The sequence below is a fragment of the Wyeomyia smithii genome, chromosome 3 (genome assembly GCF_029784165.1).
Source record: "Wyeomyia smithii strain HCP4-BCI-WySm-NY-G18 chromosome 3, ASM2978416v1, whole genome shotgun sequence".
Lineage (NCBI taxonomy): Eukaryota > Metazoa > Arthropoda > Insecta > Diptera > Culicidae > Wyeomyia > Wyeomyia smithii.
In genome coordinates this window covers 110,317,768-110,333,952 of record NC_073696.1, presented here as the reverse complement: position 1 = coordinate 110,333,952, position 16,185 = coordinate 110,317,768, and the positions used below count along the sequence as shown (strand labels likewise).

The following is a 16,185-nucleotide window of genomic DNA, read 5'->3' as shown; positions in this document are numbered from 1 at the left end:
TATGGTCTCTGTCACCGGTCCCATAACAAAGTCTGTGACAATCATATCACAGCAAGAAAGAAGAAGAAGAAGAACATTAGGCTACATTTTAATGCAGAATAGATCATAAAAATATTGAAAGATGAATTAGGAAGTTGAATAGATATTTTAACAAATGATTTGTCAATCTTTGATAAATGTTATTTTCAAAATAATGTTCAGTAATGAACAACAAGGTTATAAACACATTTCAATTAAATCAATAGCAGACAATTCTCAATGATGTCCAAAAGGGATTGCTCCAAACGGCCGAGTTTGTTTTGTGACATTTTTTTAAGCAACATTCAATAATGGACTAATAAAATGGAAACCCGCTCTAATCACACAATTAGTTTTCGTTCAACATTATTTCAAACCAAATGAATGCGGCTCTGCCGCATAATCGAGGTCAAGGAACCAAAGCGGTCCTAAGCCGTCGCGGTGTCCGAAGGCCGAGCCGGCCGCCGACCCGCCGTCGGAAGCGGCGGCCTCTCGCATGCAAACAACTGATCTACTGGATTGCCCGAATTATTGAAACATATGGGCAATCCCCTAGTTTACACAGTTAAAAAAAAAACACCGGATTCGGTAAAATTTTACCGGAATCTCAACAGCTGAACGTTCGGTGAAATTTCCGGTGTTTCCGGAAATTACCGAACAGCTTGTGAAACTACCTACCGCCAAGTCGGTAATTTTCACAGTTTTTTTGGTAATGTTTCAAGCCGAAAAGCCTGTTAATTTTACCGGGAAAACCTGTAAAAATGTTTAAGAAAAAAAGAAAAAATACCGACCGCACCTGAAAAAAAAAATACCGGATTGATGTAAAATGTTTTTTTTCTTCGAATTGATAAAAAAAATTATTTTATTGATTCGAAGAAACAACGGATTTCGGATATTCAGCTGGTAAACAGAGTTACACAGTTATATTATATTATATTCTTTAACATAGAGCGTAAGGCAATTCTTGAGAGTTTAATCCTCGAAAGTTTAATGAACAGAAAATAAAAAAGTTTTATATGAAGTTTCTCCCATGCTCTTTTTACCTAAGGTATAACTTTTTACCTACGGTAAACAATTTCCATATTATGTTCACACTCGACAGCAATTAAAACCAAATTAACTAATATAATATTTTCTGCTGAATATTTTTTACTGATACATTCGCGTCTTGCATGGTTGCACGTATGAGAAAAATGGCCGCCACATTTAAGATTTGACAGTTTCACAGATTGTTCGGTAAAAAGTTATACAGATTTCCGTGAATGTAAAATTATGCAAATATTTCGGTAAAAATTAACGAAATTATGGTAAAACTTGCAAATATTACAGAACACTCGTTAATCTAATGCTTTTTAACCGGAATACCGGTATTATTACACTTTACCGATGAATTGTTGTAAAAATTATTACCGAACGATTTTTTTTTATTAAGTGTGTACGTCCGAACGAGCATCTGTCAAAGTTTTTGTTCGAATAACAGATTGGCCTACAAGCAGGAAAAAAGGTCCAATCAGATAGTTGTGCGATATTGTATTTCTTTTCAAATTGGACTTTTTTCTCGGATTCTCTGAAATTTTTATAGAAATCAAAAACCAATTTTTTTTTTCAATAAACTTAAAGACAAGAAGCTCACCCGCATAATCAATAACCATAAAAAGTCCCGACTGTATGGAGTATCCTTAAACCATGTGGATTATCATCCGTTTATGGTTATTGATTCTGCGGGTAATTAAACGAATATGCGTAAATTGGGTTTTGTTTACAAATGTCAGACAGGACCTTTTGAAATGGTTCCTCAAGATTAGGGATCATTCAAATAATACATAACGCTCTAGGGGGTGGGAGGGTATTCAGCGGAGCGTTGTATTGCATGTGGCCAACATGTAAAATTGCGTTACATGGGGGTGGGTGGGTATTGAAAATTGCCGAATTCCGCGTTATGTAATATTTGAATGGTTCCTTAGTGATGGGAAATATCGCCCAAAACGGACATCGATAACAATCGATAATTACTGGGTTTTTATCGATATTATCGATAAGTATCGATAATTTGACAGCTTACGTTTGCGGTAAAAAAATTTTTTCAGATGATGATGAAAAAAACTATTTCAGATGGTGATGAAGAAACTATTTCAGATGGTGATGAAAAAAAACTAGGACAGATAATTGAGTTGGATAAATTTCCCATGGAAGGTTATCATGTTAGCTTCCTCGCAAAAAAAATATTACGTCCTTGCGTGCGGCCTTCCGGCAGTTAACCGGAACATTCGCCATGGCGGACGAAAACATGCGTGTAGCCATATTTTTAAACTCTTTATTAATTCCTCCTCCGTTTTCGCGACAAAACTGTTGGAATAGATCTTGCGCCTCAAGTTTGCCCAGAAATTCTCGATGGGAAGCAGGTGGGGGACATTGGGCGGATTCGCCGACTTCGGTACCACATCGATATTCAGCCGCTCCATTTCCTCCAACGATCGCTTCGAGTAGTTGGCCGACGTCAAATCTGGCAAAACACCGTGTCTTTGCGCTTATGGTATTTCTTGATGAACGACGCAACTTCTGGCAGGCACTTCGTACTATAAATTTCACAGCCAGCCCGGAGCGAAAGAAGAGCAACTTTGACATCCCTTTCTCGCTGATTGTCAACCACAGCCGCACCTTCTTGGGGAACTTGGTCTGTGAAATAGACTTTACCTCCCTGCCCTGCTAGTCGTTGCCATCCAGGGTGAGATAGGTCTAGTCGTCCATCACCACTGTCACGTCGCGATTCGCCGGGAAAATCGACTTGACCAGCTTATTCAACCGCTGTTGCTGCGTCATTGCCTGCAGCTCCGAGACCAGTGGATGGGACTGCCGCTTCCTGCATGTATGTCCATATTCTCCAGATACTTTTTCACTGTTTTAGAGCATGCACCAATCTCTCGACCAAGGGCACGCAGCGATTTAGCCACTTTTGCCTCGGTATTCCTCTTCAGCATCCTTTGAAGCTTCTTATCGCTCAGGGTCGTTGGCCGTCCGAAACCGGGCTTTCTTTCGATGCTCTGATCGTTGTCCAATAGTGTCAAAATGTTGTAGATGCCAGAACCGGCATACCCGGCGTCCACAAAGTGCCGCACGATGTTCGTTTTTGACGCGGCGGGGTACCGTTCTTTGAACGCGCACACTTCTGAACGGAGTAGCTTCACTTTTTTCGCCATCACAGTTAGAGTTTGACTGATAAAGCTGTCAATTTTTTTAGGCTAACTCATGGGTAACTATGATTGATGATGCATGAGTAATTTCGTCAGTACGATTAAAGGTAAACCCATGAAAAATCGGCAATTTTCGTCCATTGTTTTTACCGCAAACGTTATTCGACAAATGCAATTTTGCTAATTAAAATTTGTTAAAAACAGAGATAGTGATGGCCCAAACAGAATGGATATGTTTGCGTTGCGTTGACGTCAATTTGACAGTATATGTATGGGCTAACTGTCAAATTGCCGCAAACGCAGCCGCAACGTATCCATTGTGTTAAGGCCTTGAATGACAAATCTTATGATACTGCGAATGAAAATTCAAATAACCGGACGAGTTAAACAGTTTGTTTTGGAAAGTCTTCGGGTTTTACGCCGGGAGTGCTTTCTACGGAGTAGTTTCAAGCCAAGGTTCATTTTGAAGGTTGTATAATAAGGGAAATAATTGAAGCAGGCAAAATTCTGTCAATTTTTAAATGGCCAAAACTTCACGAAAAATGAATCAATTCTGACAAAACAGGTTTCATTTTACTGGAAAACTGTCCTAGTATCCTAGTATTACTTGAGAACTGGACGTGACCAAGGGTCACTGGAAATGTTTCGGATTTCCGGAGTGTGTGTCAAAGTGTACATTTTTGCAACGCGTAGAACTTTTTCTGACATTCTGTTTCACTTAGGTTTATATGTTGTCAATAAATCAGAATTTATTTCGGGTTTATTGGTAGCCAAAGATTGAAAATTCGCCAAGGAATCATCGAGGTATGAATTTATTAAGTATGGGTTTGGCGGATTTTCCCTGTTGGGTACTATATTTCTTTGAGCTTGCAGTACTCTAGCAGAATTCAATCGAACATTGTGGGTGAATAGGTCTTATTAAACCAAGCAACTTTGCAAACTTGCGTTTGAAAATTTATCTTGATTAACATTTAAAAAGGTCAGATTATTTTCACGTGGATTTTCTCTTAATGGATATTTATGCAGATTTTCAAATTATCGAGGTATTTTGCGCGAATTAAAATTAAAATTTAATTAAAGCGGTTTATCAAGCGGATTTCTGAATTAACATGGTTTTTTCACGAGGCATGTATCCCCCGCGTAAGAAAACCTAACTGTATGTGAACCTTTTTCTTATGAATCAATATATCTTAGTAAAAATTATCTGAACTATCCTTCAAAAATATAAAAAACTAGTTGAACATTCCCGGCGATGCTCGGGATCAAAGGTTTCAAAGATAGATTTTTTTTATTTCATTGCTGCATTAGCTCAACTCACTTAAAAAATAAAATTTACATCTTATACTTCATCATCACTTTAAGTAGGGTGTCGAACGTCTTCGTCAGTGGTTTTCTTCGGACCATTTTTGCATAAGATTGCGCCAGTAAAACTACCGAATAAAACCACTGACGAAGACGTTCGATACCCTACTTCAATATTCTGAGAACGTGCAGAACGGAAATACCCATATTGGATTGTTTTTTGTGATTTTGGGCTGATTAACAGAAACTGGAAGTCACCATTTTGGATTTCAAAATGACGTATGGAGTTCCATTTCGAAAGTATTGAAATTGTTGGCCAAATATCACTTTAGAAGTCATAAATTTGCATGTTTCATGTAGTTTTGTGAATAATATATCAAATTTAGTAATCAGATACTTGTTATTTTTCTTCGAATGTCTTTTCTGAAGGTTAACAAACATTTTAATGAAAAAAAAAATTGTGTCATCGTTATAAAATGACGTATGGAGGTCCACTTTCGGAAGTATTGAAATTGTTGGCCATATGTCACTTTAGGTTATTTTCTTGAAACCGGAATTCGCCATTTTTTAATCCACAAAACTTTGTAGAAAATAAGAAAATAAAAGATTTTTAATGCTTAAGCTGCCTCTTAATCGATATTCAAACAAATGAATCGTAACCTTTCCTGCAGCTAAATGTGAGTTCTAGTTTGGATTATCGCAAAAAAGTAAAACAGTAAGATTAAGAGCTGAATGAATTTCTGGTTAAAAGCTCTCTAATAAAAATCAAATTCAAATTCAAAAGTACAAAAGTAAATCGAATGCCGTAAAATGTAACTATTCACAAAACTACGAAAACATCAGAAATATAAAATGTTCATGCTCGAGACATGGGTTATTCTGCAAAAAAAAATTGTAGATAAAAGAACAACGAACATTTTATTGCAAAAAAAAAACAAATCATTGAATTTTGATTCAGAGGCGAATTGCGCATAAAAAGTCAAAGTTTCGCATGGAATCGTATAAAAACGTATAAATTAAAAAAAAATATTTTCGGTGATTTTCTGTATTCTGTATGCTGTATGTGGTCCTCGTGGCTCTGTGGTTAGCGATGTCGATTGGCTCCCACACGGTTGTGATATCGGGTTCGATCCCCGATCAGGTCGAGAATCTTTTCGAACTGCAATTTTTCTCGACTCAGCTCTGGGGCACGGTGTATCGTTGTTCTTATCCTACAACATGCAAAATGTGCTAAAACAATATCGATAACGAATTTTCTCAACTAATCTGGTTGATCGAGAGCGCTATTAGAAGGCTGCAATATTGTTGTGCTGTATACAGAAAATCATCTTCAAACATACATTTTATATTTTAACATAAACAAACATTTTAATGAAAAAAGAATCACATGTCATCTCTTTAAATTTTGATTTAGAGGCAAATCCAGCATAAAAAGTCATAATTTTGCATGTTTCACGCAGTTTTGTGAATAATATCTCAAGTTTTAGTAATCATATACATTTTATTTTTCCTCAAATGTCTTTCCTGAACGTTAACAAACATTTTAGTGAAAAAAAATCATATGTCAACGCTTTGAATTTTGATTTAGAGGCTAATTTAGCACAGAAAGCCATTACTTTGCGTGTTTTCGGTAGTTTCGTGCATAATATCTCAAGTTTTAGTAATCAGATACTTGTTACTTTTCTTCAAATGTCTTTCCTGAACGTTAACAAACATTTTAATGAATCACATGTCATCGCTTTGAAATTAGATTTAGAGGCGAATTCAGCATAAAAAGTCATAATTTTGCAAGTTTTAGATAGTTTTGTGAATAAAATCTCAAGTTTTAGTAAACAGACTCACTTTCCTTCAAATGTCTTTCCTAAACGTTTACAAACATTTTAATGTAGAAAGAATCACATATCATCGCTTTAAATTTTGATTTAGAGGCAAATTCAGCATAAAAAGTCATAAAGTTGCATGTTTCACGTAGTTTTGTGAATAATATCTCAAGTTTTAGTAATCATATACTATTTATTTTTCCTCAAATGTCTTCCCTGAACACTAACAAACGTTTTAATGAAAAAGAATCACATGTCATGGCTTTAAATTTTGTTTTAGAGGCAAATTCAGCATAAAAAGTCATAATTTTGCAAGTTTTACGTAGTTTTGTGAATAAAATCTCAAGGTTTAGTAAACAGATACTTGTTACTTTCCTTCAAATGTCTTTCCTAAACGTTTACAAACATTTTAATGTAAAAAAAATCACATGTCATCGCTTGAAATTTTGATTTAGAGCCAAATTCAGTATATTTTTGCTTGTTTTACGTAGTTTTGTGAATAAAATCTCAAGTTTTAGTAATCAGATACCAATTATTTTTTTTCACATGTCTTTCCTGAACATTAACAACCATTTAATGTAAAAAATCATATGTCAACGCTTTGAATTTTGATTTAGAGGCAAATTTAGCACAGAAAGTCATAATTTTGCGTGTTTACGTAGTTTCGTGAATAATATCTCAAGTTTTAGTAATTAGATACCTATTATTTTTTCTCAAATATCTTTCTTAAACATCAACGAACATTTCAATGAGAAAAGAATCACTTGTCATCGCTTTGAATTTTGATTTGGAGACGAATTAAGTATAAAAAGTCATAATTTTGCATGTTTTACGTAGTTTTGTGAATAATATCTCAAGTTTTAGTAATCAGATACTAATTATTTTTCCTCGAATGTCTTCCCTGAACATCAACAAACATTTTAGTGAAAAAAGAATCATATGTCATCGCTTTGAATTTTGATTTAGAGGCAAATTTAGCACAGAAAGTCATAATTTTGCATGTTTTACTTAGTTTTGTGAATAATATCTCAAGTTTTAGTAATTAGATAACTATTTTTTTATAACTAATGTTTTTCCTGAACATCAGCGAACATTTTCATGTAAAAAAACCTACATGTCACCGCTTATTATTTTTGATTTAGAACGATTCAAAATGATGATGATTACTGTACACCACAGAGACTAAGGGAATAATATCAATAAGATCAAGCGTTACGGAATTCCATTTTTATATAGTAGATGAGTTTAGGATCCTACTCCGACAAAAATATAATTGTAAAAACAAAAAATGTTTTTAGAAAATATCGGTGATCTCAGATTTTTAAAATGAAGTATTTTAGATAGACAATTTAGTTGCCTAAAACGTTCTATGCGTTGCAAAAATGTACACTTTGACACACACTCTTGAAATCCGAAACATTTTCGGTGTAGGTTGGTCACACCAAGTTCCCAAGTAATACTAGTATAATACTGTTCTCCAGTAAAATGAAACCGGTTATCAAAATTGATTCATTTTTCGTAAAGTTTTGGCCATTTAAAATTCGAGAGAATTTTTTTATCTCAATTATTTTGTCTACCCCCTGTATAAATTAGGATATTTTTTTGGCGCAACAATTTCGTTGATTTGGATTTTTAGTGGAACTAAAAATTGTTTGTTGGGTAACATATGCTTCAAACTTAAACAGTTCCAAGTTAAACTAAACAATTACCAGAGAAATACCGATAGACTGCCACTATGCATGTCCATCATATTATAAGAGTAAGCAAGCCAAAGAAAATGAATTTTATTACAATTTCGTACCATTGCTTTTTATGAGGTGGTGCAAAAAGTTTGGTATTTTTTTTTAAACTTCTCCAGTACTAAGTTGTCGAATTCATCTGTTCTCAGGAAGCTAAAAACTATAAATACCTTTTCGTTTCCATTATTTTTCAGAAACTCAGTGACACTCAGGGCGAACCTTCACACCACCCCCAACAATGCTAAATCTTGTCGAATAGCAGCACCCAACAAATACCTAGCGACAAAAGCAACTCCTGGGGAAGGGTAGGTGAGGTCTCATTCTTTTGGGTCTCCTCCAGTAACCAGCCGCACTGACTTGTGCTCACCCAGAGGGGATTCACTGATGTCAAATTCCACATATGTGTGCGTTATCGCAGATCAACTCGGGTCCATGACGTTTGTTGGTCCATGATGTTTGTAACTATGAACAATAATGGGGAAAAAATCACTACACAACACATTTATGAAAGTTTCTCGCGGTTTTACGAGTTCTGATTTAAGAAGGTTCCGATTCTGTAATATTTCACATCGATCATTTTCATCACCAAAAAGAACACAAACCAAAACAAACGCCATGTTGCCGAATATGTTGGTTACACGATGTTTGACAGATAGATCCCCCCTGTGCTCACCCTTAAAATATCGATAATTATCGTTAACGTCAAGAAATTAACGATAATATCGATGTCCTGCATCTATCGATATTATCGATAAGTATCGATAAGTTTCCCATCACTACTCAAGATTTAAAATCAGTTGGCAACGCTATACTTGACAGATGTATCTTTTCTTCTGGTCTCTGGTGGATACACAAGTGGCGGTGCAGTGATTCGGCGATATTTTGTAAGATATCGTATACGTTTGCTAGTAACTCGTATTTATGCAATCCAGATAAAAAGAAAATAAACAATCTATTATTCCAGCCGGTGATCCAACATACGACAATCGGAACGTGCTCAGAAAACAATGGTAAAGATAGATGATTTCAAACTGTCCTGTGAACTAGCCGGACACAAGCTGGACGTTCGTGCAGTTGCCGAAGGTAAGGGTTACATTGTATCTGGCTCACGAGATAAAACCACCAAGGTGTGGACCCTGTTGGACGGTCGATACACGGAGACGGAAACGTTAGTCCGCCATACGAATTACGTCGGTGCGGTACTTGTACTCGAGGAAAACGATTGGATTTGTACGGCCAGCAATGATGCTACGATCTGTGTTTATAAGTATCCCAATGCGGTAGAACCGTTGGTCATTCTAAAAGGTCATACGTCGACAGTTTGTGCACTGGCGAAAGGTAACTCTTCAAATGTACTCATTTCCGGAAGTTGGGATAAGAGCGCCAAGATTTGGACGAACGTCGGCTCGTCGCAAGCTAGTGTTACTTTAGTGGGCCATGATGCTGCTGTGTGGGCTGTGGCCCGTCTAGCTTCCGGGAAGTACATTACAGGTAAGTTGAGTGTGATGTATCTAAATGACTTTTGAATGACGGCTTTGTTTGCAGGTTCTGCCGATAAGACAATCGTTGTGTGGAATGAACAAGGAGGAAAATTGGTTGTGCTAAAAGGACACAAAGATTGCGTTCGTGGTTTGTGTGCTTTACCGAAAGACGGATTTCTTAGCTGCTCTAATGATGCCGTCATACGACACTGGAACGAAACCTACGAGTGTGTAAAAGAATTCCATGGACACAATAATTACATCTACAGCATATCGAGAAGCGACTTCTGGGGTGATGACGTGTTCATTACATGTGGTGAGGACAGCACAATTCGAATGTGGAGCTTGAAAGAAGGGGCGCTCGGCGATAAGCTTCAACTGCCGGCTCAATCTGTCTGGTGTGTGGCAGGCTTGCGTAATGGGGACATTGTTGCCGGAGCAAGCGATGCAATGGTGAGAGTGTTCACTGCTAGTGCAGATCGGGCAGCACCACATGACTCACAAGAAGCTTACCGATTAGCGGTCGAAGTTAGAATTCAAGAATCGACGAAGCAGTTAGGGGGGATGAATGTAAATGATCTTCCTGGACCAGAATCGTTGCTTTCGGAGGGACGTGAAGGACAAACTCGAATTGTACGCCATGCGGATGGTAAAATTATGTGTTACCAGTGGAGCAACAACAAGTGGGAGTGTGTTGGCGACGTGATGGGAGCAAGCGGGGGTGATACGGGAAAGCAACTGTACGAAGGTCGTGAGTACGATTATGTGTTTTCCGTCAATCTGTCAGATGATGCCCCAAATCTGAAGCTTCCGTATAATCGTGGTGAAGATCCTTGGTTTGTGGCTCAGCGTTTTATCCACAAGCATAATCTGCCGCAAGCCTATTTGGAACAGGTTGCGAATTTTATTATAACAAACTCCAAGAATGCTCCGGTCGAGTCTACTGCCAGCTCTAATAGTTTTTATGATCCGTTTACCGGAGGCAATCGTTATGTTCCGGGGTCGGACTCGAATTACCGGCCAACGGCTGCCAACACCGATCCCTTGACTGGAGGGTCTAGCTATACTACCCAAACACCGAACGCTGGTTTCGCACGAAATGGTTCGGGCGGATCGACCGCTGGCAATGCGGATCCCTTCACCGGTGGATCTAGCTATTCAACGGGGCAAAGCGAGGTAAAGAAGACAAACACACACTTTCCTCATAGGCACTTTGTGACGATTGAAAATGCGGATTTGAAGAAGGTGCTGGTGAAACTAAAGTAAGTGAATACTCTGACTGGTAAACGTACCTATTAATGATCCTTTTGGTATTTTATATTCTAGAGAATTGAACGGAAAAATAGAGAATAAAAGCCTGCAGATGTCGGACGACACTTTAGACGATATCGTCCACTACGTCAGTGAGGTTTCAACGGAGTCGGAGCAAAATTCTGCCTGTCTTACCGCTCTCAAATATTTGTACACCTGGCCAACGGAAAGCATTTTTCCAGTGTTGGACATCACGCGACTAATCGTCCGCGATTCTCGCGCCTGCCAGGAACTTTTTGAAGGGGATTTCATGAACAGTCTATTGCAACACATAAATCACCTGCCGGCCAATCAGATGATGGCGACTCGTTGCTTCGTTAACATGATCTCACATAGCAATGGCCGAAACATCGTACTAGAGCACATTCGTGCCATTGTGGATAAGCTGTCTCTCATTAAGACCGGCAGTGCGAACTTACAAGTCGCCTTAGCCAGTTTCTACCTGAACCTCTCGATGGCTCAACTGGACAAACCTTCTCTTGATTTCGCCAAGGTATTTTCCGATGCAGTGGCAGAGTTCCTCGGATGGGCAACCGACTACGAGGCCATCTATCGAGGCTATCAAGCGCTGGGAAATTTGATGTCCACATCGCAGGGCACACTGGTGGCGAACCACCTGCGCTCCAATAGTGCGCTAATTGATAAAATTCTCGTAAGCATAAGTGCCGAAGTGAATGGCTTTGCTAAGTTGAACGAATGCTCAAGCTATTTGTACGAACTGCTGGCCTGATGATCTGGGTGAACGCCCGTTTAGTCCATGAGAAAGTAATTGTATCAAAGTTAAATCGACTGCAAGGCAAAGAAATACGATATTCAATACATTTTTCATTCAGATGTTTGTTGTGTTTTTTGAAGAATGCTGCCTAATTGGAGGGTCTCAAGCTCAAATATGAACCAGAACCTGTATGTAACTCCTTCAAATCTTTAAGACTCGGGTGACTTTACTTGATTGATCAGTTTTGGTATAGCAGTAAACGAGTTCAAAGGCGCGCTATGCTATAATTTTTTTCTGTTTTTTTTTTCTGATTTAAATCTTCTATTTTACGATCGTATTTGGTGTGAATAAAAGCTGCTCTTCAGGTTTTTTTTTTTCAATAGCGCAGTTTAACGTAAATTTTGAAATTCACCGCTTTTCGCGCGATTTTTTTGAATGACGCGCACATTCAAATTTTGTAGATTATGCGTGTCGCAATTAAAGTTTTGAGTCGTTCCATCCCCATAGGCCTCCAGTTTTCTTTTCAAGAAAATAAATAGTCGGAAAGATAGTTTGAAACACATTTTGTATTACGGTCACTTGTTCCACGAAAATAGAAATTCGCATTACGCGTTTTGTTTGTTTCTTTGTATGTTGACAAATTAAACTTAAACAAAACAGATGGGAGCTTTTTATAAATTCTTGCCTGACTGTTTTCTTACCGGTTTTCATTTTATTTGCTCTAATTTTTATTCGCGATTGCCGCCTACATTGTAAAGTTACCGGATACACAAGAAATGACACCATATTTATATATATATTTTGCACATTGTTCGCTCGGAAACTAATCTGAAAAGTGAGCGAAAAACGATTTACTGCCCTCCGGACTGTCACGAATATTACCTAAATTAATTACTTATCCTCTAAAGCCGTAAATAAGCTTTCATTTTTTTTCTTGCAATAAAAATCAAATATAGGAAATCAACGTAAAAACTGTAAATGAACTCTTCTGATCGAAATTATTTTTATTCAATAAAAACTAATATAAAATATATGGGCAACACGAGTTTCCTCTTCAGTTCCGAGGAATTAATTTTTCGTCCGGTCTGATATTCTAGCGCTCAAAGTTCCTACTGTAAAATATGTGCTTCTCTTAGTTCCTGAAATGTTAGTGAACTCGCATGCGTTCGTGCGGATGTGTGGTTTGCAACAAAAGAAACATTGCGTGAAATATAAAAAATAGATATTTTCCATGAAATGAGTACCGATTCTCGAGTCGTGTCTGTTGGTATATTCCTAGTCCATCGGTAAAACCGGTTCCGTCTATGCGATTTGACAAAAAAGAACGCTTCCTTTTTGCTACAAAAAGAAAACAAGATAACTACTACTAAGAAAATATTATCCACACAGGGTTTCGCTCGTCATCGTCGCGCGCACTGCATTCTCTTTCATAGTCTGCGGATTCGCGCCTTCCGGATGGTCGCTGTTAAAACCTTGCTCGCACATATACGGCACTGGCGTCGTGGGAACCGTACCCTAGGCGCTTCGCATGCTTGTACACCTCGTTCGAAGCTGCTGTTATCGGTAGCGACTGTTCAAGCCCATCGGCCATTGCTAGTGCCAGCTTGAGGTCCTTCTGCATGTGCTTCAGTGGCTGGTGCGTTGGGAATTCACCCTTTATAATTGCTGCCGAACATGAATGCAAACAGATTAGATTAGTTCTACGACGAACAACTATTAATCAAGACCCTTACCATTTCCCTTCTGCAGAAGCATCTCCGATGACATATTTGTAAGTTCAAGTACTTCCAGAACATCCTTCTGCTGAAGTCCTGCGCGATCAGCTGTCGAGTTAAAATATCCAACAATTAACTACGGTTACATACTGATTTCCAGGAAAATAATCTTACCCAAAGCCAATCCTTCGGCGATTCCGGCGAGTGTCACGCCAGAAATCGTCTGCAGCACTAGATTCATCTTGGTTGCATTGCCGACATCCCCCAGGTAGAACGAGTTGCGCGATATAGCTTCGAAGCAGGTCTGACATTCTTCGAACAGTAACCGTTCACCGGCTGCCAGAATTATCAGGGTACCCTCTTCGGCTTGATTTTTCGAACCCTGAATCTGCGATAGCAATTGGTTGCAATTAAATTTTAATTAAGATCGAAAAATTCAAAACTTGGTCCTTACTTGTGCTTCCAAATATCGTCCACCTTTGGAGATTATCTGTTCGGCAATGTCCTGTGAGGTTTCCGGGTCGACACCAGTCATTTCAACATATCCTTTGCCCACTAGATTGGCCGACATGACACCACAGTTACCGAAAACCAACTGCAAGAAAAAAAAAAATGGAATGTTATTTATATCCCATCGAGGACCAACACATCCAGTACTAACATCTTTGGCCACTTGCGGATCAGATACACAAGAGAAGGTCACATCGGTCATCTCGATTACGTCCGAAGGAGTATCCGCTACTTCTGCTCCCGCTTCCTGGAACTTTCGACACTTGGTTGCGGTCCGGTTCCAGACGACAACCGAGTGTCCGGAGTTGAGAAGATTTTTCACAATACCGCAGCCCATGATGCCGAGTCCCAGGAAGCCAAACTTCAGCGTTGACGCTTGAATATTGCGCGATTGTAGAGCATTCGACACACTGGACATGTCGATTTCTGGTGTAGCAGGACGGGCCACTGTCACCGGACGATTCAGCAGATGCGACACAGGTACGTTACGTCGAACTGGTGAAAAAGTATCCAAATCCAACGAAGAAACGTCCGCTGAATCGTTCAGCATTTTTCGCTTGCGTTTCGGCGAAGGAGTGCTGCTAATAATATCAGCCTCTATTGCTGCTGCCTTCGCTTTTGCTCCTATCGAACGGACCTTAGTCGCGGATGCAACCTAGAAGCCAATCAACAAATGCGATTTTTAAATAGAGACAACTATCCAAGTTATATCTAGAAAAAGGACAAAACAAAACAAAACAAACACACCACCTTATCCACATTTAATTTGATGGGCAACGAAGCACGTACTTTCTTCTTGGCGGCGGATTTTTTTCCCGTAGCCGGAGTTGTCGGAGATGCGTTGCCAGTTTCGGTAGCAGTCGGAGTCGCGGTATTATTGAATGACACTTCCTCCGAAACAGTTTCTTCTGGTGCTTCGCGAAGCTTATTAAACTCGACATCCGGATCGGGTCGATTTTCCTGCTCCGTGGAGAACAGTGGCTCGAACTTCTCCGGATTCACAATGTACTCCTCGATCTGCTGTACAGCTTCCTTGAATCCAGCTGATTTGCAGGACGAAAGAAGTTTTTCCTTGAATTCCTGATATGGTTTAATTTGACTTTCTTCGATCCAAGCACTAGAAATACAGTCAGTAAGTATCAAGCATATCCGTGAATCACAAAATCCTTTCCTCGACTTACTAGTTATTGGAGCCAAAGAAGAAGATGCATTTTACGGGAATGTTTTTCTTTACTGCTATGCGACGCAGCTCTGGTGGGGGTTGTGAAATACGGCCTGGCCAGGGGGAGAAACCCTTCATCTTTGCCCTAAAAAACGTATATAAGAGAAATTAGCTAGCACAGAACTTCCTAAAACCGGTAGTCTACATTTGTAAATAGCTTAAATTAATACTAGGTATAGGTAATCATGTTCGTTATACATGGACGTTATTACTAGAAGGATGAAACACATTCACAGTAGGCTATCAGATAGACATCTAACATTCCACTTTCCGTACTAGGGAAAACCTCCACTGCTATTGGAGTAAAGTGAGGTTATGTTCACCCATTATCTTCTCCCGCTTCTTTAGTTGAGATTGGATTATCTTCGAACCAAAAACTTATGCAAAGCGTAAAAGATACATTTTAGAGTAATCTCTAATGCAAATACATACCAAACGAGATCATTAACAGCATATCCTTTACCATCTGTCATTTTGTTATATTTTCTAGTTTGATGGGTCACAGAAAAAATCTTCGGTAATCTGCTTTTTCGGTCCGCACCTGTCACTCAGTATTAAAGCACAATAATTTTCCGCAAATGGTGCAAACTAGCTAATCTTTGAAACAAAATAAGAAAACAACACCCGAGAAGACGCGCGGAAAATCTTCCCACCACTCGCTTACGGCAGCGAAAGATGACACCAGAGAAGCTTGCAGCTAGTAACAGTTCAAACCCGAATAAATCTAGTTATTCTCACACGTCACTCTAAACAATTTTCATCGTTCCAGTAATGTCGGTTTTTATCCGGAGAATGCATTCATCTATTAAAAGAACAGATATTTAAACTCGAAACGCGAAAGGAAGCCGCACAAACCGACGCTCTCGAGAATGCAAAGCTGCTGGCTGTCGCTGCTGGAGAACGGTGATAATAAAAATGGCGGACTACTGCTTGTTATGATTTTTCGTTGCGGTGGTGGGTGCAATTTTCAGTATACAAGTCCCACTGGCTGACAGTTTATACGTTTGATCAGTGGTTCAGACGTATGGCGTAATCGGGTTATTTAAAAAGGTTGTTTCAGATGTTTATTGCCCTTCCCAAGCCAAGTTTTCAGTTCCTCATTTATTTATTTATTTATTTATTTATTTCGTCAAGCAAATGTAGACTACAGTAAAGTTATAA

The 16,185-nt window shown here is 38.8% G+C and overlaps 2 protein-coding genes across 5 annotated transcripts; one reads left to right on the top strand and one right to left on the bottom strand.

The window, feature by feature from the left end:
- The first annotated feature begins 8,870 nt into the window (after positions 1-8,870).
- LOC129726555 (phospholipase A-2-activating protein) lies at positions 8,871-11,694 on the top strand. Of its 2 annotated transcripts, none has more exons than XM_055683408.1 (4): positions 8,871-8,954; positions 9,035-9,561; positions 9,616-10,813; positions 10,878-11,694. In XM_055683408.1, exons 2-4 carry the CDS (start codon positions 9,078-9,080, stop codon positions 11,590-11,592), a joined length of 2,397 nt encoding a protein of 798 aa, XP_055539383.1. In that variant the 5' UTR covers positions 8,871-8,954; positions 9,035-9,077; the 3' UTR covers positions 11,593-11,694. The 2 variants fall into 2 exon arrangements, with proteins under 2 accessions (XP_055539383.1, XP_055539384.1); XM_055683409.1 differs by having other exon boundaries at positions 8,895-8,978.
- A 431-nt stretch (positions 11,695-12,125) lies between these two features.
- On the bottom strand, positions 12,126-15,954 carry LOC129726553 (cytokine-like nuclear factor N-PAC). Of its 3 annotated transcripts, none has more exons than XM_055683405.1 (8): positions 15,457-15,954; positions 14,984-15,109; positions 14,550-14,919; positions 13,954-14,457; positions 13,747-13,887; positions 13,467-13,680; positions 13,311-13,400; positions 12,126-13,242 (listed from the first exon to the last, which is right to left on the bottom strand). In XM_055683405.1, the coding sequence occupies exons 1-8, from the start codon at positions 15,495-15,497 to the stop codon at positions 13,043-13,045; spliced, it is 1,686 nt and encodes a 561-aa protein (XP_055539380.1). In that variant the 5' UTR covers positions 15,498-15,954; the 3' UTR covers positions 12,126-13,042. The 3 variants fall into 3 exon arrangements, with proteins under 3 accessions (XP_055539380.1, XP_055539381.1, XP_055539382.1); XM_055683406.1 differs by having other exon boundaries at positions 14,553-14,919; positions 15,457-15,953; XM_055683407.1 differs by having other exon boundaries at positions 14,592-14,919; positions 15,457-15,953.
- Positions 15,955-16,185: the final 231 nt, after the last annotated feature.

Excerpts from the sequence above, each read along its gene's own strand:
- LOC129726555 (XM_055683408.1), top strand. The coding sequence starts at position 9,078 with ATGGTAAAGATAGATGATTTCAAACTGTCCTGTGAACTAGCCGGACAC. Across the intron at positions 9,562-9,615 it reads TTCCGGGAAGTACATTACAG|GTTCTGCCGATAAGACAATC; the intron begins GTAAGTTGAGTG and ends CTTTGTTTGCAG. Across the intron at positions 10,814-10,877 it reads AAGGTGCTGGTGAAACTAAA|AGAATTGAACGGAAAAATAG; the intron begins GTAAGTGAATAC and ends TTTATATTCTAG.
- LOC129726553 (XM_055683405.1), bottom strand. The coding sequence starts at position 15,497 with ATGACAGATGGTAAAGGATATGCTGTTAATGATCTCGTTTG. Across the intron at positions 13,888-13,953 it reads ATCCGCAAGTGGCCAAAGAT|TTGGTTTTCGGTAACTGTGG; the intron begins GTTAGTACTGGA and ends TTTTTCTTGCAG. Across the intron at positions 13,401-13,466 it reads CGCCGAAGGATTGGCTTTGG|CTGATCGCGCAGGACTTCAG; the intron begins GTAAGATTATTT and ends TTAACTCGACAG.